The 26993-nt window shown below is 48.1% G+C and overlaps 1 protein-coding gene across 2 annotated transcripts in view; it reads right to left on the reverse strand.

The window, feature by feature from the left end:
• Nucleotides 1-14640: 14640 nt before the first annotated feature.
• ARID5A (AT-rich interaction domain 5A) overlaps nt 14641-26993 on the reverse strand; it is a 33582-nt gene continuing 21229 nt past the window's right edge. The window contains exons 3-7 of one of the 2 annotated variants that reach the window (XM_084804132.1): nt 24407-24596; nt 23293-23345; nt 19335-19432; nt 17353-17515; nt 14641-16435 (exon numbers count right to left, since the gene is read on the reverse strand). In XM_084804132.1, coding sequence (XP_084660258.1) covers nt 14933-16435; nt 17353-17515; nt 19335-19432; nt 23293-23345; nt 24407-24596 — 2007 coding nt within the window. In that variant the 3' untranslated portion in view covers nt 14641-14932. Of the gene's footprint in view, nt 16436-17352; nt 17516-19334; nt 19433-20992; nt 21125-23292; nt 23346-24406; nt 24597-26993 lie in introns of those variants that run through there. The other variant, XM_084804133.1, reaches the window with a different exon arrangement.

Genomic DNA, 26993 nt, shown 5'->3' on the forward strand with positions numbered 1-26993 from the left:
TGCTGCATTCAATATGCCAACAAATTTGGAATACTCAACAATGGCCGGAAGACTGGAAAAGGTCAGTTTACATTCCACTTCCAAAGAAGGGCAACGCCAAAGAGTGTTCAAACTACCGCACAATTGCGCTCATTTCACATGCCAGCAAGGTGATGCTCAAAATCCTACAAGCTAGGCTTCAGCAGCATGCAAACCGAGAACTACCGGAAGTACAAGCTGGGTTTTGAAGAGGCAGAGGAACTAGAGATCAAATCGACAACATTCGCTGGATCATGGAGAAAGCAAGAGAATTCCAGAAAAATGTCTATTTCTGCTTCATTGACTACGCTAACGCCTTTGATTGTGTAGAACACAACAAACTGTGGCAAATTCTTAAAGTGATGGGAGTACCAGACCACCTTACCTGTCTCCTGAGAAACCTGTACGAGGGTCAAGAAGCAACAGTAAGAACCAGACATGGAACAACCAAGTGGTTCAAAATCGGGAAAGGAGTATGACAAGGCTGCATATTGTCACCCTGCTTATTTAACTTATATGCAGAGTACATCATGAGAAACGCCGGGTTGGATGAATCACAGCTCGGAATTAAGATTGCGGAGAGAATTATCAACAACCTCCGATATGCAGACGATACCACCCTAATGGCAGAAAGCGAAGAGGATCTAAAGAGCCTCTTGTTGAAGGTGAAAGAGGAGAGTGCAAAAGCTGGTTTGAAACTCAGCATTAAAAAAACGAAGATCATGGCATCTGGCCCCATCACTTCCTGGCATATAGAAAGGGAAGAAATGGAAGCAGTGACAGATTTTACTTTCTTGGGCTCCAAGATCACCGCAGACGGTGACTGTAGCCATGACATTTAAAGACACTTGCTCCTTGGGAGGAAAGCTATGGCAAACCTAGACAGCATAGTAAGAAGCAGAGACATCACCTTGCCGACAAAGGTCCATCTAATCAAAGCTATGGTTTTCCCAGTAGTAATGTATGGCTGTGAGAGCTGGACTATAAGGAAGGCTGAGCGCCGAAGAATTGATGCTTTCGAACTGTGGTGCTGGAGAAGACTCTTACGAGTCCCCTGGACTGCAAGGAGGTCCAATCAGTCAATCCTAAAGGAAATCAACCCTGAGTGCTCATTGGAAGGACAGATACTGAAGCTGAAGCTGAAATATTTTGGCCACTTAATGTGAAGAGAAAACTCTCTGGAAAAGACCCTGATGCTGGGAAAGACTGAAGGCAAAAGGAGAAGGGGACGGCAGAGGATGAGATGGCTAGATAGCATCACCGATGCAATGAATATGGACTTGAGCACACTCCGGGAGAGAGCGCAGGACAGGAAGGCCTGGCATGCTGTGGTCCATGGGGTCACGAAGAGTCAGACACGACTGAACGGCTCAACAACAACAACAACAAGTTATATTGTGGTTTTAAGCTTTCATGTTTTATATTGTTTTATGCTGGGCTTTGTGGTTTTAATGTCTGTGAACCCAGACAGCTTTGGCTATTGGGTGGTATAGAAATGAAATCAATAAATAAAATAAAGTTCTGCCAAATAAATAAATAAATAAATTTCTGCCCCCTCCATCAGCCAGGGGACTACGGGCTCCTGGGTTGTATGGGTTCTGTGTTGTGCCTGTGTGCATATTATTGCAATCTATTGTAAGCTGCCTTAGGGATCTTTTGATCAGAAGATGGGATACAAACAAATAAATACGGGCACAATCCTATGCATATTTAGACAGAAAAAAGTCCTACAACTCCCAGCATTTCCCAGCCAGTGGGAAAATGCTGGGAATTGTGTGACTTTTTCTGGCAAAACATGCATAGGATTGCAACTTAAATGTATTTATTTAAAAGAAGGGGGTGATAAGCACCTGACAGGATACAATACACAGCTGATGGGCTGTGTTTAGTTGTGTGCTTCTTGTGTAAAGCAGCTTTGCATTTTTTCATCCCCCATTTTCTTGTTCGACACATCAGCATGAAAAGCACAGAGATATTTGCTTTGAAGACCACCAGCTCTAAGCAGTTTCTTTTCTTTCCCCCAAACAGTACTCTAATCCCCTACTTGCAACATTTTTATCATCACCACAGTAACAAAGGTGCCTTTTCAGCATCCTCCCAGCCATATGGGAACTACTTACCCATGAGCAAACCCCATGTGGCTGTGTGGCTTCTGAACCACCTATCCACGTGAGAGAGACTTTCCCACGGAATAGACACTGGACTGGTTTGCATGACACGACAGCCTATCATGGGTTAATTTAGCCATGAGGAGCAGTGGCATGTGCTGGCTGCCATCATGAATATGTAACGCCAACCCTAAAACTTACAGTGGGTTATGCGAGGGTTGTTTAACCCTCAAATCACCCCCACTGGCTGAGTTCACATGACATGACAAGCCACAGCACACCCAGTTCGGGGTTGCATATTCTTATTTATTTATTCAAAACATTTCTTGTCCACCTTTCAGGGCAGAAGCCCTCCCAAGCTGGCTTACAGCAATAAAATACATAAAAACTATTAAAATATTAAAAGCGATAAAAACATAAACACAATAAAAACAACATCAAAACCAGCAACAATGTTAACAGCAGTAACAGCAACAATAGCAGTCATTTCAGGAGAAGGCCAAGGTAAAATAATATGTTCCCAAGGCCTTCTTAAAAGTCTGCGATGATGGAGTATGGCTGACCTCCAATGGCAGCTTGTTCCAAAGGCGTGGGGCCACTGCAGAGAAGGCCCTCTCACAAGTGGTCACCCACCTGACTGCTTTCAAGGGCGGGCAAATGAGAAGGGCCTCTCTTTCTGATCTTAAAGTGCGGGCAGGATGATATGGGTGAAGGCGGTCCTTCAAGTAACTTGGTCCCAAACAATTTAAGGCTTTAAAGGTCAAAACTGTGTAACTTCAAGAATTACTGCCTGTGTTTGTTTTCCTCTTCTCCCCCCATCTCTTTTCCCTTTTGTGTTGTGTCTTTTAGACTGTATGCCTGAACAAACTCAGGCACCAATTTTTCAAGTTCAATAACAGCTCTTGGAATGACCAGCTGGAAATTATGGAAACAGTTCGAGGAGAAGAGGAACCCAATGATGCTGGTTTTCCAGCAGAGCTGATGGAATGCTCCTGCAGTCAATGTCCCCCTGCTGCAGCCTGATGGGATGAATCTGGGGCCTTCTGCAAGAAAAGCATGTGCTCCACTTCTGAGCTATGGCCCCACAATGGGGCACATTCTTCTCACACAAAACCCCATTGGCAGGCCCAGCTTCAGGGGACAGCCAAGCACAGCATCCCCGCTGACCCCTCAGACCCTCCACTCACCACCACCGCCGCCACCTGTACTCTTGAGAGCCCTGCTGGCAGGAGAAAGTGGCCAGCATAGCTCTTCAGAGAGCCATCCAAATTCAAATGCCCCGTAAACTTTCTGGAAATTTTGAGACCATGTGGGGAAAAACGTGGTCATTGTGTGTTTTTCAGGAAAAAATAGAAATTTTGGGGAAATTGAAAAATAAGCAATACCTATTTTTTTAGCACTCTTTGCAGATTTCAAGTCACTTTGTTGCTTCAAGACAGCCTTCCCTAATCTGGTGCCCTCCAGATATTCTGGACTTCAGCTCCCATCAGCCTCAGGCAGCATGGCCAAACTTCAAGAATGCTGGGCACTGTAGTTCAAAACATCTGGAGGTCGCCAGGTTGGGGAGGGCTGCCTTAGGAACACAAAGCAGCCTTTCTGTGCCTAAAGTTATTTCATGTATGACTTAGTTTGCTCATAAAATTATCATTATATTTTAAACGTTTTAAAAACAAACTCAGCAAATTTGTAATTCTTGTCTGAATAGATTAGAACTACATGCAATGACTGCTACAGCATCAGAAACCCAGGACTCCATAGAACAAAACCCAAACTGTCAAGAATGCACCTTTACTGTCAAGAATGCACAACGGTGACTCTACTCACATGCTGAGCATAAATGTCTATCAGTAAAATATATTTCAGATCAATAATTGCAATAAAGAATGAAAGAACTAACTATGCTGGGAATCTTACAGAGAGGATTAAAAAATGTCTTCCCCCATGGCTTCATTATTTCCAGACATTTTACATCTCTAGACTTTCTATAAAAGTGTTCTTTTCATGTCATTTTTAGAATGCTTGCGGGAATGCCTGCGAGCCCTGGGATGGGCGTGCTCTTTTACGCTCTGTTTCCTTTCACGGAGACTTGCAGATGAGTGCTGCCCGTGGGTGAGAAAGGGTAGCGAAGATGAGAGCTGGCGTGGTGTGGTGGTGAGACTGCTGGACTGGGAGCCAGGAGATCCAGGTTCTAGTCCCCACTCGGCCGTGGAAGCTCACTGGGTGACTTTGGGCCAGTCACAGACTCTCAGCCCAACCTACCTCACAGGGTTGTTGTTGTGAGGATAAAATGGAGAGGAGGAGGAGGACGAGAATGTAAGCCGCCTTGGGTTCCTTGCAAGAGGAAAAAAGGCGGGATATAAATGCAATAAATAAACAAAGATCGGGGCTCACTCATGCCCCCACTGCCACCCTGTTCTCTTTCTTTCTCTTTCTTTCCTGGCTCAGTTACAGGAACATTCTGAAAACTGACCCTGAGAAAAGCTGCTGAGAGTTCTCCAGTCTCTCAAACAAGTGCAAACACCGCCATCTTGTGGTGAGGATGGCACTAAGCAAGGGGACTTGAGAAATCAGCTCACTTCACACCAGTCAGCGCATGCGAGGGCACCCCAAAAGCCGAATCCTCTGTGGTGTTGTGGTTACAGTGACAGATCGGGGCAACAAGAGAGCAACCTTCCGATATCGGAAGGGATGGCATTCGGAAGATGGAGCAGGCGTGTTCTCCGAGGGCAGGGCTCAAACCAGTGGATGGAGATTGCAAGGAAGCAGATTTCGGCTAAACATTACAAGAAACTTCCTAGTGGTGAGAGCTGCTCCTGCCTCAGGAGGCAACGGACTCTCCCTTGCTGGAGATCATTAAGTAGAAGCCGGAGAGCCATCTGTCAGAGACTCTGCAGTTGCATCCTCCATCATAGACCCTAGACTGAGCAGGGTTTGGGGCTAGATGACGTCCAAGGCCCCTTCCAACTCTGATCCTATCAAGACTTTGCTCAGCCGTGCAGCTCACTGGATGATCTTGGGCCAGTCTTAGCCTGACCTACGTTGCAGGGTTCTTGTGACCATAAAATGGAAAGGAAGGTATCCATCTTTGGAAAATCCAAAACCAAAATCAAGGATGCAACGGATGAAAACAAACAGACCCCGCAACATGCCCATCCCGCAGAAAACATGGACTCCTCTACAGCTACAAAGAGCGCAAGGAGCCAATGTGTCAAGGGGAGCAGGGAGAATGATTCGGGAGGCCTTTTGGATTGTGGGAGGAAATGGCCAGATGTGGGAAACTGATGAGACACTGATTTTGAATATGCATGAAGCGTCTCTGTGACAAAATCACCTGCTTGTTATGTCCTTCTGTTTTGTTGTACTAATACTGATGTGATTAGCTTGTGCAGGGAAGAGGAGGCTAACTGTGAGCAGGGCAGGGCGTGTGCATGACTGGCGGTTTCGGTTCTTCCCGAGGGGAGCGGGGACTGAGTGATGTCTGAGGCATGTTTTCAGTGTTGAGGGAGCTGGTTTTGGAGAGGAGAATTTAGAGGGGTAATGAGGTAGGGTTAGGGTAATTAGCAATATCTATGTAAGATAAATAACAACAGCTATAACACTGGAATAACACCTCGTAAATAATAAGCTTTTATTTTATTTTATTTTCCTGAGTTAAATCCATGTGCCAGCTTGGTCGACGTTTACACTACCTTATTCATAGAATCCTAGAATAGTAGGGTTGGAAGGGGCCTACAAGGCCATCGAGTCCAACCCCCTGCTCAGTGCAGGAATCCAAGTCAGAGCATCCCTGACAGGTGGCTGCCCAGCCTTGTCTTGAATGCCAGCACTCACGTCCCGAATTAGCAGTCACAGTAACAGCGATAGAATCAACATACGTTGGCATTGACTGTGGCTGGGTAGAAGAGCAGCCAAGTCAGCAGGTGCAGTTGACACGGCAGTGACGCCCCGCTTTGGGGGGGCGTATTATCCAAGGTGTGAAGGGATAATAGGGGAAAGCCTGAGTAAAGGAGCAGCAGATGTCACAGTCCCCAAGGGAGTTCATCACATATATTGACTCCTGCCCTGATACATGGTTCCAAAACAGCTGAATGGACCACTCTGTTGTAAAGTGAAGGGGAAGTGTGGGATGCAAGTTGGGATGTGTGGATTTTGTTAAATCTGTTCCATCTGTGTTTCATGGATTGTCCAGTGTCTTTTGTTCCATCATCTGTTCATTGATGGAATCAGATTTTTTAAATACAAAATGTGTTGCACTTCCACTATTTCGCATTAGCGCTAATGCTCACTTGTGAAAACGCACTAATCCACAGTAGTTCATGCTCATGAGAATTAGCACAAATGCCCCAGGTGAAAGAACAGCCTGCGGAATCAGCCTGACTCAGAAAAAAACGGTCCACTGAAGAATGCACAAGTCAGATGCATAAAAATCCAAATGTCTTTGAATCCCTTATGGATTTCTCCAACACCCCCAGATGTGAGGGGTGTGATATTGGATCAGAAACAATTGCTCTTTCGGACTGTAGGATTACTATACATAGGCACTTTGGGTGACTGTGCTTATTGTACATACAGTTAAACTTTAAATGTCACAGATGGTCTTTTTTGCAATTCATTTCCATCTCACCTCAGGTTATATTTTTGTTTTCTGAACCTGTGTGTTGATGTATACCTGCCAACTATACAACGTACATGCCAACAACGCTTCATGCATCTGATGAAGTGGACTCTAGTCCACAAATGTTCAGGCAGGAATCAGCATGTTGGTTCTTTAAGGTGCCGCAGCAAGACTTTCTTGTATGAACTTATGGAGTACTGATGGTGTTAATTATCTGGTTATACTTGATTGTTTTCAAGTGTGTTTGGTATATTTGGAATATTTTCAAATATTATAGTTCAGGTCAGGACTTCCAGTCAGAGCCAATGTCGCCCTTGCAGCATCCCGCGGGGTCTCCGTGGGACGCTATCTCAAACAGCTTTTTTAAAGGTTGAAAAACCTTTTTATCTCTCCCCTTGGAATCAAAGGGGGAGGCGGGAGCTCCTCTGGATGAAGTTTTGGAAGAACAGCTCTCTCGGTGTGGTAGCAGGGGGGCTGTACTCCCGGGCTAGTCTGCCAGAGCTTAATCATTGCTCAAAGCTGTTTGAACCTCCTAATTAATTAGGAGAAACTCGGGCTGACGTGCTCCATTGTGGTTTTTGGATTAAGAAACGCCAACAACATCTGAGGAATGGATTAAGAAATATCAACAATATTTGAAGACCTGCAAGACTTGTTTGAAGAGAAGGATGACTACACTAAGGCAAAGAAAAGGATATCTGCCCACCCACCCCCACACACACCTCCCTTGGCAAAGGCTTCGATAAGTGGAGATACAGAGGAGTTACTTGCTCTGATAAAAACTTTGTCCTTGCAATTTGCGGAACAGGCTAAGAGGCTGGATACCATCCAAAATTCCATCACTGCCCTGCAAGGGGCTGTGGATTTAATTAACACTTTTTGGCAAAAAATGGAGGCGAAGGTTAACGAGTTGCAAGATCGGCTGGCAGGGAATGAAACTACGTTACAAGCTTTTTTCAATAATTTTTCTGACACAATTTCTCAACAGGAGGCGTTAGCTCGCAGGGCAAATGTACGTATTACTGGTATTAAATATTTACCTACTGATGTAAATCTGTCCACTTTTGTAGATAAGTTCCTGCATGAGATACTCCCTGTACCATCTGATTATTCATTTGATATTGAGCAGGTATTCCGTGTGTCAAATGCCAAAGGGACTGGTTATACGATTATAATTCAATTTGCAAGAATCTCCACAAAAAATTATATCCTGCATTTGGCAAGAGAGGCTGGAAACAAGATAAATTTATGCTATTTCCATATTACATCAAAGAAAGTGTTGATAAAAGAAGGCAATTTACCAAGGCGAAAAATATGGCAAAGCAAATGAACTTACAATATCACTTAAAATATCCTGCTACATTTTGCATTTTTTCTGAAGGTCAGATGAAGAAGTTTCTAAACCATGAAATTGCAGAAGTGTGGCTAAATGGAAAATCAGATGAGATTTCTGTTCCAGCACCTTGAACTGAAATCTACAAACATGTTTTGCTAACTGACTATGTTTAGTCTAGAAGATACAGGTGAAGTCAGATTTTTTTTTCTTTTCCCTCTCTTATTTTTTCTCTTTTTCTCTTTTCTTTTAATCCTTTCTTTTTTAAAATGGATATGATATACTGTACAATGCATACACTCATTCATATAACTGGTACAAAATATATTACTGATTGTTGTGAGGTTGATTTTAAGCTTTATTATATAACATTATAAAATTTATTAGTGATTTGTTATTATATATCCTTTTAAATCTTTTTAAATTATTATTGCCCTTATTACTGGTTAGTAAGATTTTAGGCTGGTTAAATTGTTAAGCTTTATTACTACATGTTAGCTGAAGGGCAATATATGGTTACTGGAAATGAATTGTAGGCCTGCTGCCTTGTTACAAGGCTGATGATATGATATTGAAATGTAAGGTTCATTATCTACGCTGTACTGAATTGTAATATTGGCAATGTTATAGGTATAACTTTTAAGCAGAATGGGATTTGAAGTTTCTGTGTAATGGGGTTTAAATTTAATTTCTTTAAATAATTCTTTATATATTTTTCCTTTTTTTTTTTTCTTCCTTCTCCTTCCTGTTTTCTCTTTCTTTTCCGTTATTGCTGCGTCCTCTTAAGAATACTGTATTGTTGGAAAATTGTAGTTATTGATTAGGTTGTTGGTATTGTTTATTTCATTTATAAAGTTAAAAAATAGAATAAAAAGTATTTAAAAAAAAAGACAAAGGAAGTGGGATGGTTTCGTTTCAAATTGTATCTGCTGAAAAGGAGGTGGATGGTTTTAGATCTGCCCATCTCCCTCCAAGCTCTTACAAGAGTAAACGACACCAGGGATAAGCAAGCAGGCACACCCCCCCCCGATGTTTTGGACTACAACTCCCATAATCCCTCAGCAGTGACCATGCTGGCTTTGGCTGATGAGAACTGTAGTGCAAAACATCTGGAAGCTGCTTAACTCCATACCTGGGGGTTGACACTATGCTCAACATCTAAAACTCTCCTCCTACTGTCTACTCCAAGGGAAGCTCGGAAGGCAGCAACAAGGGAGAGGGCCTTCTCGGTGGTGACCCCCCAATTTTGGAATGATCTCCCCAACGAGGCCCGCCTGGCGCCAACATTGCTATCTTTTCGGCACCAGGTCAAGACCTTTCTCTTCTCCCAGGCATTTGGCAGCACATGACCAGTTTTAATGGATCTGTTATCTTATGATTGTTTGCTTGTTTGAAGTGTTTTAGATATCTGTTCTCTTGTGTGTATTGTCTGTTCGTGTGCTTTTTTATGGATATGGATTTTAATCTCTGTATGCTATATTTTTAATGTTTTTAATTTTTGTAAACTGCCCAAAGCTTTGGCTATGGGGCGGTATAGAAATGTAATTAATGATGATGAAGAAGAAGATGAAGATGACGACAACTTCTTTCAGTCCAAATGAACTCCATTTCGGAGACGCTCTCAGGGGCCACATTTGTGGTGGGTGGGGCTTGAAGGCAAAAGGGGTGGGACTAAAATACCAGTGTGGTGTAGTGGTTAGAGTGTTGGATTGGAGTTCCAGTCCCCACTCGGCCATGGAAGCTCACTGGGTGCCGCTTTGGGCCAGTCACAGACTCTCAGCCCAACCCACCTCACAGGGTGTTGTTGTGAGGATAAAATGGAGAGGAGGGGGACGGTGTACAAGGGTTCCTTGAGGAGGAAAAAAGGTGGGATGTAAATGTAATAACAAAATAAAAATTAAATAAGATTAAAATTAAAATACAAACATACAAAAATACTGGCCTATTTTAGCTTCAAGCACTCTCCCACACTGGAGGCATCCAAGATGAGGCTGGGCAGCCATCTGCCGGGGATGCTCTGACTTGGATTCCTGCACTGAGCAGGGGGTCGGACTCGACGGTCTTGTAGGCCCCTTCCAACCCTACTGTTCTATGATTCTGTCGGTAACTGAGCCTTTGGAGTGGCATTTTAACCTCTTAGAATGGGGAGGGGAACTGCACAAAAGCTGGAAAACCCCTAATCAGTGATTGGGGGAAGGGGTGGGGCCAAAGAAAAGGGGTGTGGCCATCTAGGGAATCCCAGAGGGGCAGGTCTGGCCCCTGTGCTTGAAGTCCAGCACCCCCTGCTCTGGGTCTACGTCTAATCACGCCTACATCGTAACAGAATGGTCTTTTTCCTCGTTCCGTGCGCTGTTTCACACATCCTTGACAAGTTAGGTGAAAAATCCACAGATCTAGTCCCACCACAGCCTCAAGCAGAGCTGAAATTACCCCCCTCCTTCACTTCCCAATTCACAGGCGGGAAGATGGAGGGGGCGTCCTGATGACCCTTGGGGGCACAGGGAGGGCTTTGCCAGGGGCGAGAGCACAGCTCCTCCGGGCAGCTGGCAGATGCTACTTTTACTTCCTACAAGCCACGATGTAGAATCATTCTCAAGGGACTTGTGGGACACTAAAATGGCAGTGGCCGCTGGCTGGGGGCAGGCCTGGCGCTCTCCAGAAGCAGAGCGAGGCAGCCTGTAAGGGATCCATTTATTCTTTGGGGGCTGGATCTGGTCCTAGCTTAAGTCCGATTCATTTCCATGGCTCTACTCAAAGTAGAGTTGGGGGGGGGCATTATGCCCACAGAAAGCTCCTCAGGCAGACCTCTGCCAGCGCCATTACTCCCACCTGTCATGGATCCCCAAATGGGACAGACCGGGGGTGAGGTGGGGCAAAGGTGGCCACGGGGTTGCTGGATCCAAGAGCCCTTTGTTCCCTCATGTGGGCCACACAGTTATTTACCCTCCTGTTGGGACCCACAGGAAGAACCCGCCCCCCAAATAAAGCCAGGAGAACCAACCAAAGCAGATTATCCACTGCTTTACTTCTCACCCCTTTATAGTGGCGATTATAGCACTGCTACCTTTTTGCTAAACTAGACCGCTCTCAAACATTTCAGGCTTTCCTTACAGCACAGATACCGAATCTCAGGCCTGTGGGCTGAATCCGACCTTCTAGGCAGGGGTATTTGGAGAACCCTGGCCCCGCCCCTTTCCCCTGGCCCCGCCCCTTTCTGCCACTGGCTTATGGTTTCCTGATTTTGCCACGTTTTTTTCTCCTCCTTTCACTTAAGAAATTTCACTCACCTTTCAGAGGCTGAACTGCCTCTCCTAAGGCTTCCGTACTGGCAGGAAAAGCTTTACGCTAAAAGACGTTGGTCTTTGTGGCCCCGTTTGCTTCTGCCCCGCCCATCAGTGGAACACCATGCCCAAGACCCTCCTCAAAACTGGATTTGGCCCCCGGACTGAGAGAGGTTCGGCGCCGCTGCCTTATAGCGACAGCACTCAGCCACCGTTACTCTAACCCCCCACTTCTTTCCTGAAATTACTTATTTTTAAATGCTATTTTGGATTGAGGGTCAAGCAGAAATTTCTCAAACTATTTTGAGCAAAATTGAGGGGGGAGTTACAGAGTGAGGGCGGGAGGTGTTGCCCTCGCTTGGACTGGCTTTGTGACATCACTCTGTAATCAGGAACCGTTGTTCCAAGTCATCAACCACCGAAGGGCAGTCAAGCCCCAAACGTGCTCAAGGCAGAAGGTTAGGGATGTTGGAGAAATCCGCCACGGATTCCAGTGAGGCCAGATTCTTTGGACTCTGGCCCCCCGGAGTCCGTGGCGGAAGAGACTACCCCCCCCCACCACCACCACCCCAAAATCCCCCCGGGACGGACCCTACCTGGCAGCAGATGCTCTGGGTCGGGTCATCCTCCTTCCGCAACCAGCCTGCGGAACGAAATGGCAGCCGTCGTAGTGGCCGCCATTTGCGTTCCTGCCCATGGCCATGATTGGCTAAGTAAATATTTATGTAGCCTATCACAGCAAAGAGCAGGGATGCAAATGGCGCCCTTACACCATTTGCGTCCCTGCTCTTTGCCGTGATAGGCTACGTAAATAATTACGTAGCCTATCACGGCCTAAGGCAGGGACGCAAATGGCGGCCGGCATAGCGGCCACCATTTGAGTCCGCAGCGCAGCAGCAGTGGCCAGAAGTCTGGCTGCAGCCAGCCCTGGGAGGATTCCAGGGGGGGGGATGGATCACCTCCCCCCCCCAAGCGGATGCCCCGACCAGAACCAGGTAAGGGATTCATACATCCCTATCAGAAGGTTAGCGAGTAGCATGTGAGTCTCTGAACCGCACAAGACACAGCTCACACACTTTCAGGCCTTTACAACCCTATGGGCTAGAAACCGGGTTTTATTTTTAAACGAAAACTGAGATTCTTGGGATGATGAATTCTGTACCCAATACCAGTCAGCAATAGCGTGGTAGTTATGTGCATAGAATTACAAAACACATAGCCCTGGATGTATACGCCTATTATCTGAACATTTATTTCTAAATATGGCACAACTTATTCAACTGATGTGCAAATAGGATGTTTCATTATGAGCAGCCATAGCTGAGTGGAGGAGCACACGTTTTGCCACATTCAGTCCTCACCCTGTCCAGCTTAGGGCGCCATTTTAGGCATGTTTAGACTGAAAAAAAAAAAATCCTACAACTCCCAGGTGGGGAAAGCTGGGAATTGTAGGACTTTTTTCTGTCTAAACATGTACAGAATTGCACCCTTAAAGGCTCACCAGAAGCAGAACTGGGAAAGGCTTTGGGGAAACTGCTGCCAGTTAGTGCAGACAACACTGGGTTAGATGGGCCAAGGCTTTGAGTCAATGCAAGCTAACTTCACCCAGTCATGTTCAAACTGTATCATAACAGACAATACAGATGCCTGTGTAGATCTGCCCATCAATTGGAACTAAGACTTGGTTGTTTCTGCTCCTGATGATTAGGAAAGAGCCTTATGGAATCTGCAAGACTAACAAATTCATTCTGACAGCTTTTGTGGGCGCTGTCCACTTCATCCGACGCAACAAATCTACACATCCAGGGGTGGGGGTGAGGAAACAGACACAAGCTGCATTGTCAGAAGGAACTGAAATAATCATTTATACTCTTTGCATTTCAATTCCCTCTGACAACACAGCCTACGTTCCCACCCCACCACCACCCCTGTGTGTATATAAATCCACCAATTTGAGGTTAACCCTTGGTGCATCAGATGAAGTGGGCAGTGTTCACAAAAGCTCATGCCAGAATAAACTGGATCTGTCTTTAAGGTGACACAAGACTCCTTGTCGTTTTTACTGCAACAGCCTAACACAGCTGCCCCTCTGAAAATGGTTAGAGCAGCAGCGCTACTAAGTGGCTGCAGGCGCTGTACTGTCTACTCAGGAGTAAGCCCCAGTGCAACAGCTCCCATGCCTCTGAGGCAGAGCTCAATTCTGTGCAGGTATTTAAAGTTTAAATGCCGTTAAAGTCGGCCTTATCTTGGATCAAAGACCACAGCAAAAGAAACTTGCCAGCCAGACAGGGAAGTCCCAGGACCCGCGTCCGGCCCGTAGGGTTCCCAAGCCCCGGTCTGGGCTGGCAATCAGGCTCCGCTGCCAACCATTGCCCTGTACTGGGTGCGACTGAATCGTTCAGTCACTTGCTCCCAATGCACAGGTGTGACAGAAGGACCCAAAGTGGGACCCCGGCCGCCCCGCTTCTACATGGGAGTCATTTGCTGGAGGGCTTGCCTGACTCCAATCGAGAGCCATGCAAAGATCTGCAATTAATACAGGGGGGAGGGGCTGTATTAATTAAATGATTCTTTGCCCTGACTCCCTTAAAGAGTAAACCATTTGGGGTTGAAAGGTGCGACGTGCTTCCAACTTAATTTGGGGGATTGGGGAGGAGGAGGATATACTCCGGCGATCAGATGTTCAGGAAATGGTGCATTGGCCCCAACGCAAGCCCTATCACAGCAGGACTCCTTCACTATTTCTGCCTATGGAATTGGCAGGGTGGGTAGCGCCCCACTGATTGGAGATGGAGCGTTCCTCCTCCTTGCTGAACACTGTAGCACTGGATTGAGCAAGCAGACAAAACTAAATGAGATTCAGATGAGGAAAGGGATCCTGGAATGGCAGAGATGTTTTACAGTACGAAGTGCAACCTGGAGATCCTCAGCAAACCTTGAAGTTCCCCTGCCGGAGAGGAGGAAACTATGGACTCTTCTGTCTGTTCCTCACCAGCCCTGGCTGTGCAGTGAATCAGCCCTAAGCGTAAGCTAAAATCACTCCCTGATCTCACTGATGATATACGGGCTGGGCTTATTATCTTTGTGCATCTGCAGGCCAGCTGGAGAGGAGATTATGTTCAGAGCACTCCTTGCTTGCCACTAAGCCAGCATTTACTTGCCAAGGCTTATGGCACCCCTTTGCACAAATGGAGCCCCCCACCCTGCCCTCGCACATTCCAACAACTTTTGTTGTGCCTAGAAAGTATGGATGAGTTGGAATGGAACCAGGTCCAGAACGACCAGATACAAATCTCTGTTTATGTGAACTTTGTTCCCTACTGAGGTTATTTTTTTTTAAGCATAAGTCATTTGCATACCACACCAAATACAAAGACAGTTCAAAGCTCAAGAGTTTCTTAAAAAAGATTATATGTTCCTGGTTGTAGCATCCTGCTGCTTTTCCCGGGGGGGGGGGGGGGGAGCGCATGCCTGAAAGTGGACAGTCAAAACACTGAAGTGCAGCACGGCTGCAGTTCAAACATTGTTTTGTGCCTTGTCCAAAACGTTACATGTCTCTGAAAGCCACGGAGGGTGGCTACAGCTTGGTGTTCCGGTGGAAGGCAGGCACGTGGGAAGAGGCGTAGGCTGGCTGGCTGTGCCATGTCGAGACTGGATATAGCCGATGGCGTAGCGCGCTGTCGTAAGACGTGGGGTAGTGGACTAGGGTTGTACCCAGGGGCTGGCAGAGGTCAGAGGGCTGAACAGATGCAGTCAGTAACGGGGTTGGAAAGGCGGGGATAATAAACGGGCTGATGGACAAAGATGGGATCAGCGAGGGCGGCTGTCCCTTTAAATGCTCCCCTGGGGTGCCAAAGTTCTCGGGCAGCCTCAGCATCGTCCCTTTGTACATGTCCTGAACCTGAGGCACAGGAGCAACCGGGAAGCCTGAAGTTGGCACTGCTGCCTTGGGTTTTGCCTGGCCGCCCGGGGAAGTCCCCTGCTCCAGCCCACTGTTGGATTCCACTTCCTTGACAAAAGGGGAAACGGCCTTTAGCTTCTTGCCGTGCAGGAAGAAGTCCTCTTCCAGGGCTCGTTTCTTCTGAACCGAACCACCAGCCTGGCCTTCAGGAGCGGACTGACCGCCATTCTTCGGGACCTGTGGGCTGACCTTCGCCAGGTTGGCCACTGGGGGCACCCAAGAGGCCTTGGCATGTGGAAAGGGGGAGGAGCCTCTCTTCCCGCCGGGACTACTTATCTGGAAGGCCGAGGGTGGCGGGGTGTCCCCTCTCCAGCAGGGCAGAGGCTGACTCGGCTTCCGGCGGAGATCTTCGGGCTGGTCTTCCGAGGCCTCCTGCCTTTTCTGCAGTAGGCTGCCCAACAGCGCATCCTTCCCAGGCTGCTGATAGGCAGAGGAGGATTCTGGGAAGTCCTTGAAACCAGGATAGTATTCTACCGGCCCACAGAGAGAGTGGCAGCTTTGGGGGTTCATGACGTTGCTTCTGGACGTATGGAAGTAGCCCCTGAAGATAAGTGGACCAGGTGACGGATGACCCCCAGAGCTTCCATCGTCCACTTTCTGGGGCACTTGGCTCTCCTTGAGGCTCGGATACACCTTAGGCATTCCTTCATTGGCTTTCGAGACCTGAGAGGACCCCGCTGGGCCTCTGGAGACCTCTGGCCTTGCGTTCTGCGTTTCCTGGTGATGGTGACTGACCAATGGATCCTTGGGTCTGGCCTCTGGGTCTAAGCCAGGACCGTCTCGGATTCGGACCTTCCTGTATTCCGGGCAGTGGCTGAGGTGCTTGTCGTGACAGTGTAAGGACTCGTCCTTGCTCACCTGGGCCAGCAGCTTCTTCTTCGCCAAGGGCGACATGATCCCGTGGTTCCCCTTGAAGTAGAAGCTGGAGAAGAGCCGCTTGTAGGCCTCGGAGCAGCCGTGGGCCCTGCAGTTGCCCTGGCAGCCATCAGGGGGCTGGCTCTCGGACACCTCCCTGCCGTTCGGAAGGGGAAGGCAGCCCTCGGCTTGTTCTTGGGGTTGATTCTGCTCAATGCCATTGCTGGGCTTGACCGTATCAGGCTTCAGTGTCTCCAACAGAACCTGCAACCAAAGAGACGTTCACCATACAGATGGAGACTGGGAAGAGGCATGGTCGAAAAAAGGGGGAGGAGCTGTGGGATAAAGCAGCTGCTTCCACTTATCTGCAAAGGGAAGGAAAATGGGACTCTTCTTTTCATCCCAGAAGGTTTCACCCCACTTCGGATACAAAGAATCTCCCTGCACGATCTCCCCATTACAAATAAACACAGGGCTGGGCATCTTAAATAGGTTTACCTAGGCTAGTAATTATTTTTATATCTGCATATATACACACATAACTCAGCATCTGCAAGTTTTGTGTCGGGCTCCACCCCTCACAAGCCTCCATTTTGCAACTATCTCTGGCTGGTGAACCTCAAGCCCCTGGAAAAAAAATAGAAATCCCACAAACCAAGCGTCTGGCCACCTCTGATCTAAACCCTTGGCTTGGATTCTCACCCCAAAGCACGGAAAGGTTATTTGACGATTGCCTGGTGCACAGTGTGAGCGGCACCAAGAGCTGCTGGGACATGCTTGGGAGAGGGGCGTCAACTCAAGCCCATCTCTTTCAACCCCCCACTCCTGTGCTTAACATCATCATCACTTTTAACCGCTTTGGCTGTAAAGCGACAGAGCTTGCAAATACGTTTGTTTTTTGCTTTTGATAAAACTGAGCATTGCTGAGAGGAACAGCAGCAGCTGTTGTTGTTATACAGTAAAGAGGAGAGAGAAGGAACTAAGGAATATTGGGCAAAACCATCAACTGGTTATTCTTGGTCAGCCACCAGAGGGCAGTCAAGCCCCCAAAGTGTTAAATGTTCTTGTTTGGTGGCTTTTAATAATAAAGCAAAATCATTGGCGGGGGGACTTTTCCCCGCAAACAAAGTTTTGTGCACCTGAACCGCCCCGCCCCCCAATCTGGGTGAGCACCGCCTTACCTGGTCCCTCACTTTCTCCTTCTTGGCTCTCTTTTTCTCTGCACCGCCACCCCCTTGGTCCCCTTTTGGCTCCCTGGGGACCTTATACTGCTTCCGGGGCTTGACGGGGGGCAGGGGCTTGTCATCTTCACCTTTCAGGTGCCGCACATACGGAAGGACCAGCCTGCAAAGCAAATGCCAAACCCGTGAGACGCCTCAACACCACAACAAAGCAGGCTTGTTTTCTGCAAATCTACACTTGAGAAATTTCACACGGTGGCAGCATCTGGACTCCTGAGAATCTCAGATGGCATTTTAAAGCCAGTGCCTCGTCCTGTGGGTTGTGAAAATGTGTTTGACACATGCAAGCTACATCTCAATCTAGTGGAGGCTGGTGGCTCTGATGTCACTGGCGCAGTGAATCCACTCCAGGTTCTGACTGAAGCCCAGAGCGGATTCACCGCCCCACTGCCATCAGAGCCACCAGCCTCCACTGTCTCAGTCCAAAGCGACCAGTGAAAACTCTGTTTTTGGCATGACCAACCCACCCTTTCTCTCACCCACCTTGCTGCATTATTCTCTCCACTAGGCTACTCCTTGCCAAAAATAAAACCAAAGACCTCCCAATATTGAAACCAAGATGAACCATGCTAAAAACTGAATAAGCCAAAGTGATATATTTCTGCATATGCTTTATCACAGAGCAGTCAGCTACTTTAACAGAGCAGTTAATTACATTTAAATAAAAATCAGCAGGTTGCCAGAAGATACTGAAGGAAATGCAAGATAGCTTGCAATCTCATAATTGATTTTAGGAGAAAGCAGGCCTCTGCAGTAGGCTCCTTTTCAAACACAACACCAGAAGCAAAACCACCTGACGATGAGCACAAAATGCATCCTTAACTCACAACCCCAACAATAAAGATCTGTCTTCATTCATTCATTAACATGCTCACAACCACTTAATCAACTAAGTTGGAGGCTTCCAAGATTCCTATGTCCTGCTGGGCTGAAGGCGGGAGGAACAGCAGAGACAATATTTGCCTCTCCATCCTCCAATCTAATTTTTGCTAGGTGGGCTTTTCAGCCCATCTAGTGAGGGCACATTGGAGGGAGAGGGAAGGAGGCTGGAAGTGTCTGAAAAAAAAATTGTATCACAGCCTCTATGGTCTCCTCCCCTCTCCACCCTCCGGAACGCCCCCTTTTCCCCCTCTCCGAGGTTGATTTTCCAACCTCAGAGAGGCAGCTGGCACGGTTCTCTCTACACCGGCTACAAGGGGCTAGATCTCCGGCTCCCCCTTCCGAGGTCAGCACACTGTCTCCGCTGTCGGGGGGTTGGATCTCCGACTCCCCTTTCCGAGGTCAGCACACTGTCTCCGATGTCGGGGGATTGGATCTCCGACTCCCCCTTCCGAGGTCAGCACACTGTCTCTGACGTCAGAGGGGTTGGATCTCCAACTCCCCCTTCTGAGGTCGGCACACTGTCTCCGATGTCGGAGTGACGGATCTCCGCCTCCCCCTTCTGAGGTCAGCACGCTGTCTCCGCTGTCGGGGGGTTGGATCTCCACCTCCCCCTTCCGAGGTCAGCACGCTGTCTCCGCTGTCGGGGGGTTGGATCTCCGCCTCCCCCTTCCGAGGTCAGCATGCTGTCTCCGCTGTCGGGGGGTTGGATCTCCGCCTCCCCCTTCCGAGGTCAGCACGCTGTCTGTGACATCGGAAGAGTTTTCCGAACTGTCCTATGGTCCCTGGGACGCTCGCCCAGGAACCATAGGATTGCTCTCTAAAGCATTACTTGATTAATCAAATACCTTTTAATCAGCAGATCAGAGGCTTTATTTAGTTGCGTAATTCATTTAAGTACAAAATTTGAGAGGAAGCCTTCTCAGGGCCACATTTGGATCCATCATCTTGCCCACCCCGCCCACCCCAAATAAAAGCCCGTGGCACCCATGGCGCTCCCTTTGCTGGCAGGACTGGCGTAAAGCGAGGAAGAAGCCCGGCACCTCTCGTAATGTCTCCGGGTGCAGGTAGCAGCACTGGTGCTCCCAGGGCTGCCCCCCAACATGTCGTACACGTTCTTCCAAAGACGTCTTCCTGTGACCTGTAACGAGGAACAGCGGGTGAACCCCCGAGACGCAGACTTGGGGTGCGGTAGAATCGCCCATAAGAATTCACACACATTCACAATTTAGAAGTAAGAAGTAGCTCTGAAACTCTTGGTCGGAGGAAGGAGGCGAGGAGAGAAAATATCCAAGGTTTGAGATTCAAAATGTCATTTGTAATTAAGGAGTTACTCTGATAGAACAAATGGAGTGGCATTATTCTGCGTTGGCCTCTTGGCCCATCCAGCCTGGTGTTGCCAGCTCCAACTGGCACCTGCTACGTGGGCTCATTTTAACTGGAGATTCTAGGACTGACTCTGAGCCTTTCCACCACCAGGTCCAGGCCCCTCCTTTCCCTTCCTTAGCTGCATCTTCTCAACCGGGACAACATCTTGGGGGATCCAAACACGCCACCTTTTGCAACAAGCACAAAACCACCTCTGGGATTAACTGACTCCACTACAGGATGAGAATCATTGCAAACAGCAGGGGTCTGTCTACCAATTGTGCTCATCTTGACCGTCCAGCACGTGGAGACTTCAGTCCTGTCCATCTATCCCCGAAGAAGGGCATAAACCAGGGGTGTCAAACCTCTTTCAGCCCGGGGGCCAAATTCAATTTCAGAGCAGCTCTTGAGGCCTGCATTCCAGTGGCGGGTGGGGCTGAAGGCCTGTTTTAGTGTAAAGCTCGTACTGCCAGTAACTAAGTCTCCGAAGAGGCATTTCGACCTTTTAGAAGGGAGGGGGGAAGCTACAAAACCCAGGAAAGTATCGGTGGTTGGAGGAGGGAAAGGGGGGTGGCCCTTGGGGAACCCCAGGAGGGCTGGATTTGGCCCATGGGCTTGAGGTTCAACACCCCTGGCATAAAGAAATCAGTCACAGAGAAGAAATTACCCCAATGCTGGTTACTTATACACCAGTGGAGGCTGGTGGCTCCGATGTCAGTGGGGCGGTGAATCCGCTCCGGGTTTCCATCAGAACTTTAAAGGAGCTATCCGATGTGCTTGGATAGCTCCTTTAGAGTTCAGACTGGTTCTGATGGAAACCCGGAGCAGATTCACTCCCCACTGACATCGGAGCCATCAGCCTCCACTGTTATACACTTCATCAGGGAGAAGCGACAGGATGTAGAACTCTACGCATCTTACAATCAAGCTCATCCTTGATGGCGTACAGATCTGCTCGCTGCGCAAGACCCTCTCCTCCCCCAATGGCTACTTTTAAACGAATGAACGAATAAAGACCCTGGGAGGCCTGATCACAGATCTCCCAGCTTGCATGTGGTCTGGCACTGACACCCCCCACACCCCCCCTCAAGGCTGCCGAGGAGCACAGGCCTGCGGAGAAGGAGAGAAGGCGGCCCACATTCTCCCCTGCTACCCAGTTAGTGATGGAAGTAGATTTAGGCCCCCAAGACTCAGTTCTCACAACTGGCCTGAGTTCGACCGACTTCCGCCTGAGGGATCCACACCTCTCCCAGGAACCGTTTGAAGAAGAGGCTGCAACGCTGCGCCTGCTTGAGGGGAGCTGACCTGAGGAAATTGGCTCTAGCAAGCTCACCTCAAGACAGCCAGAAAACACACGTTTTTCTTTGTCTGGGGTTGTCGTGCTGTTGGTCAAAAAACAATAAAAGTGTTTGCACTCAGATGTGCTGCGGCCTCCCACTCCCATTCTGAGCCTAAGAGGGAGCCCTCCCCGTGCACACAAGCACACAGGGAGGCACACACGCTTTTGCCCAGCACAGCCAGCCCCCCCCCCCCGCACACCCCGCGTGCCGCACGGATGTAGCCTCAGTCACTTCCTTGTCCCTCTCTTGGTAGGCAACCGATGGAAGGGGGAGCGGGCCACCCCACCGTCTCACGAATCTGCCAAGGGCAAGAAGAAGATGGGGGGTGTCCTGCCTCCACTCAAGAAGGTTCAGCCTCCTCCATAAGGTGCCAGCTCTGTTCACGCAGAGCCCCCGTCTCCAGTGCAGGACGGGGCTGCAGCTTTTTGGCGGCAAGCAAAGTGCAGCTGCAGAGACTGTAGGTCGACCTTCTCCAACCTGGTGCCTTCCAGATGTGTTGGGCTACAACTCCCAACATCCCCCAGCCAGGCACAGTGGCTGGGGGACTGCTGGGAACTGTAGTTCAACTAGGGATGTCCATCACTGGGAAATCCAGTTTTTTGGCTCGACGGAATTTCATGACGTGTTCAACTCACTTTGTGTCTGTGAGCCCAGCTGCGGGCTGTTCCCTAAACTCTGGAAATTCTTTTGCACATTTTTTAAGTTTCTGCACTTAGTGCAATTTCAGCTGTGCATTGCGCAACATGCGGCTGAAATTGCGCAATTTCAGCCATAACCTGCACAAACTGCAAAAAAAAAATGTGCGAAATTCCCAAAATATCCATGAACTGGCCTGACTCACTGCAAAGAGCTGGGCTCTGCAGTGGGAACCAAAATGAAGTCCAGGGAGCTGAGCCTAGGAAAACTCGTCAAACTTCACCCCCCAAATGGATTTCCCTGACATCCCTAAGTTCAACAAATCTGGAGGGCACCAGGTCAGCTAAAGCTGGAGTAGGTGACTCCAGATCAACATTTATTTCTGTATTTGGACATTTTATAAACAGCGCCTTCATCCCAAAAAGGATTTCCAGGCAGTGTACATAAAAAGACCTAAAACCAAATACAATAAATTTAGTTCAAGAAGAATGATCTAAAATCTACACATCAAAAACTACTATCAAGAAGCATGAAACTATTTCAACCAGCTAAAAAGGCACAAACCTGAATCTAAAAATGTATTTTAAAACGGTTTTCACCTGGCACTGAAAAGAGTGCAGCATTGGCACCAGACAGTCAGGAGGCCACCACAGAGAAGGCCCTTTCTTTTGTAGATGTTAAATGTACTTGTCTTATAGAAGGAGTTTGAGAAGGGCCTCTTCTGATGATGTTAACGCATGGGTATAGCACAGCAGCGAAAAGGGTCAGTCAGGACATCCCCAGTTCAAATCTTACCTCAGCCCTGAACTTGCTCAGGGGCTTCAGGCAACACCCCCCAACCTCATCTGCAATATGGGGCAGGGCAAGGATAATATTATCCTATCTTCCTAGAGTGATGTAAAGCTTTCCAAGATAAAGATATGATCTCTGGCCTCCATGACCCACCGAGTGAAACGCAGACATGCATCATGGCCTGCCACAAACTCGATAACACCTCATTTCCTCAGATGTAGGCAAGCAGCAAAAAGAGGGGTGGATAATAGCCCCTAAGGGACCATCACACACAGGGCTGGTATGCGGCGTTCGCCATTCAGCATGACGGATCATACATTGAGCAGTTCTGCATCAGATTATTATTATCCCTGATTCTCAGGACATTCCTGGGATGAGGGACGGAGGCACCTCCCTGCACCCTAGCCAGAACATGCCGGGACTGGGCCAGATATCAGAGTGGCAGCCCTTGCACTGCCCATTTGCAAACTGCCTTACAGTCTTTCACTGATTTTGCTCTCATGATAGTTAGATTGTAAGCTCCTTGGGGCTTACAAATGGGGGGGGGGTGGCTTTTTTTATCCTATAAAGTGCCACTTATATTGGCATAACAGCCTTAATACATTATTCAGCTGCAGCTTATTAAATTCAGAATGTGTTTCATTTTAATTGTTTTAACATGGTGTTTAATTCTTTTATCTTTGTTGTTCACTGCTCCAAAATCTTCTATGTGGAGCAGTATATAAATATTGTAAATAAAATTAAAATAAATACATTATTCTTTCCATTTTCCAGAAGGGAAACTGAAGTTACGAAACATTTTTAGGAGAGGTCTTCAACAAGTGTCAACCCCACTTGCAATAAGCTAGAATTTCTTTTTCCTTACCAGTTCATAGGCTCCAAGCTTTTCCACAACTTTGTAGATCTTAAACAGGTTAACTAAAAAAAAAAGAAGCAGCACAAGAAGGAATTAGAGTAGCAAGACACAAAACAGGCCTTTGGCCTAAGAACTATAATAGCGCTGCCTTTGGCTGTAAAAACACTGCCTTTCCACAGAAGCACAGAAAAGCAAAAGAATATAGGGCTGGGCACAGAGCCAGGCTTCTCAAGAATCCATTGTTTGATTTAAGCAAGCTGCTAGTCCTTATGGCTGCAAAGATATGCTTGAAAGTGTGCAATGGGGGAGAAAGGGAGAGAGAAAAAGTTCTTCTGTTTTCCAAGGAGGTCACTACAAGCAATCAAGCAATGCTAATATGCACATGGACCTGTCCTAAGAGATCACAAGGGAAGAAGGTGATCTGAAGGGAAGGTGTTCCATTTTCCAGGTGAACAGCCTCTCTTCCTCCCCTGTGGTAGCATCACCCACATCCCTACCCTCAAAGAATGGAAGGGGCCAGGATAACTGGCTCAGGGGACAGCAGGCTAGCCTGTCTTTTTGAGGAGGGGGGGCTGCTTTCTCAGCATGAAAAGGGCATTTGAGAAAGTGTGTGCACAAACTCCAAAACAGGCAGGGGGGAAGAGGTTTGGCAACAGAAGAATTACAAATTGGCCAGCCATTCAAAATGGCACTGTCAGCGTGCCTCATGGTTGCCCTTGATATTAGTTTCACTTCCATCCTCTCTCTCACCCTCTCTCTCACACACACCAGAGCTGGCCCAAGGCATTTCGCTACCTGAAGCAAAAATAAGATGGCACCCCCTCCCATTCCATGTACAAAAGCCAACTGGAACAGCAGAAGACTCTGACCAACACAGAATATGGGGCAGCCTCCTCCACTGCACCTGAACGCACCAGGCTAGTTCAGGGGGTACACGGAGGCCGCATGGTCCAGAGCTCTCTCCTCCACTGTGTTGCCGCCGCCTCCCGGCATCCATCGCCTGAAGCAATTACCTCATTCTGACTAATGATAGGGCTGGCCCTCACACACACACAGCCTGGAGAAAGAGGAGGGCATCTGAGAATGCAGGCCCCCACCCCAGAGAAGGCGGCACAGGACATACTCTGCTTGAAGCCGAGGTGAGGCACCCTCTCGATGGGCGTGTGACGTTCCTTCATGAACTTGTAGAGGCTGACCAGGAAAGACTGCTCCTCTTCCTTCTCGCTGCTCGGCGTCTGCTCATCTCCTGACTCCTCTGCAGGGCTCTTCTGCTCAATTTCGGAAGGGCTCTCCGGCTTCGTGGCTGGAGATTCCTGAGGGGAAAACGGCACACTGTCAGGCAATCCCCAACTGCAGAAGAGAAGCCCAGAAGGTGCAGCTAGGTGCTGCAGAAGCCCCAGCCGCTGAGCTGAAGACACACCCTGGCAGCAGTCCAAACTTCGGAGGACTCCAGCAAGAGCTCGCCCACACAAGCAAAGTACAAGGGCTTGTCTATGCTACAGACAGACACAGGTTTACGTCATCTGAGCGAGAGTCTGGGGGTGGCTCAGGCGAAGAGCACCCGCCTCGCATCCAGAAGGCCTCAGGTTCAATGCCCCACATCTCCTCTCAAAAGGATCTCGAGCACCGAGGATGGGAAAGAACCTTCTCTGCCTGGATTCTGGAAGATCCATCGCCACTCAGAGCAGACACTACCGGGTAGCAGGGATGTGCAGATTTTGTAAAACCCGTTCCATCTGCGTTTCCCGGATTGCTCGGTGCCTTTCATTCCATCATCTGCTTGCTGATGGAACTGGATTTTTCCCCAATTTCCTGAACTTACACAAATTCACACTTGCGCAAATTTGCAAATCCCTCCCAAAATACACCAATCCCCCCCCCCCCAAGCAAATGTGCATTTTCATGCATTAGGCTATGGGGAAAATGCACATTTTTGACCAGGTTTTTTTCATTTTATGTATTTTTTTCTATGGCTAAATTTGTATAAAATTCTGGAAAGTAAAACAAAAACAGTCCACAAGGCTGTGGAACCCACGCAGCTCAGGAAAAGCTGGTCCACTAAGGAATCTGTGGGTTGGATACACAGAAATTCGAACTCATCTGATTCTGTGGCAGGTTTCTCCAACATCCCTACTGGGTAGATGGATTGATGGTCTGGCTCCTAAGAAATCTCCAGTGGACAACTTCCCTTCACCTTCACCAAACTACAACTCCCAGGAGTCTTTGGGAGAAGCCATGACACTTAGAGTACAAAACTGATGCATCTTTGAAGTAGAAATGTGTCTCAAGTCTTAAGTGAAGAATACGTGGCATTCTAAATGCTTGGCCTGTAATCCTCTTCTAACCAACCTCAAACGTGTGGGTACCTGAGGCAGAAAATTTAGCTGGCCTTCTCCCAAACCTGGAAGAGGAGCACCTAAATGCATACGTTGCTGGGATGAGGTGAGCTATTCAAGCCGCCACAGAACCTGGGATGCTGCTTTACAGCAAGTCAGACCATTGATACATCTGGCACAGTACTGACACAGTACCAGCCTTCCCCAAGCTGGGGCCCTCCAGATGTGTTGGACTACAACTCTCATCACCCACATCCAGCATGCCCAGGCTGGATGTAGGTCATATCCGATACATCTGTAGGCACCAGGTTTTGGAAAGGTGGTGTACACACCAGGTTTGGGCAGACAGTAGGTCTCCAGAGGTTTGGGACTTCAATTCCCAGCATCCCATTGGCCATGCTGGCAGGGACTTCTGGGAGTTGATGTCCAAAAAATCTGGAGCTCTACCTTCTACCCAACCGGTCTACACTGACTGGCAGTGGCTCTCCAGGGCTTCAAACAGGGATCTTCTTTTCCAGCCCTGTCTGAAGATGCCTGGAACTGAACCTGGCAACTTCATTCATTTCATTCATTCATTACATTTCTATACCACCCAATAGCTGAAGCTCTCTGGGCAGTTTCCAAAGAGCAAAACCTTAAAAATACATTATAAAAACAATTTACATACAAACATATAAGCAGACAGCACGCGCGCATGCACACACACACACACACACACACACACCTAAAACAATTTTAATCAACAATAAGAAAAAATCATGGACCTGATTAAAACCTCATCATATGCTGCCAAATGCCCGAGAAAAGAAGGTCTTAACCTAGTGCCAAAAAGATAACAATACCGGTGCCAGGCAGTCATTCTATGGTCATTCCATAATTGGGGGGCCATCACCAAGAAGGCCCTCCTTCTCCTTGCTGCCGCCCTCCAAGCCTCCTTTGGAGGAGGCACCTGGAGGAGGGCTTGATCTTCTGCATACAAAGCAGGTGCTCTACCACTACACTACAGCCCTTCCCCTGCATCCCCTCTTCAAACATTGTAAAGTGCCAAAAAAGCAGTTTTAAAACCCAAACACACTGCAACATGCAGAGCTGAGAGTTAGGGTACATACAAGTATGCACAAATGCAACCAATGGGCAAAGCGAACAAAGAAAAGCCAAAAAGCTACTTGTTGCCATTTCACAGTGCCAGAGTTTTGCCTCCGGAGCCAGCTGTCTCACTCCATCAGAAATGGCCCTGCTGTTAACCATTAGACAGCATATACCTTAACCCCCCAGATCAGGGCTAGAAGTGTAAACTCAATGTCTGCCCACTCCCATTCCTGGTCCACCCGATCACCCCGTATCTGTAAAACAGCTTCAGAAGGGCCAGTTTTT

The sequence above is a fragment of the Heloderma suspectum genome, chromosome 6, assembly GCF_057233095.1.
Source record: "Heloderma suspectum isolate Gila_16-S chromosome 6, 16-S_ref, whole genome shotgun sequence".
Lineage (NCBI taxonomy): Eukaryota > Metazoa > Chordata > Lepidosauria > Squamata > Helodermatidae > Heloderma > Heloderma suspectum.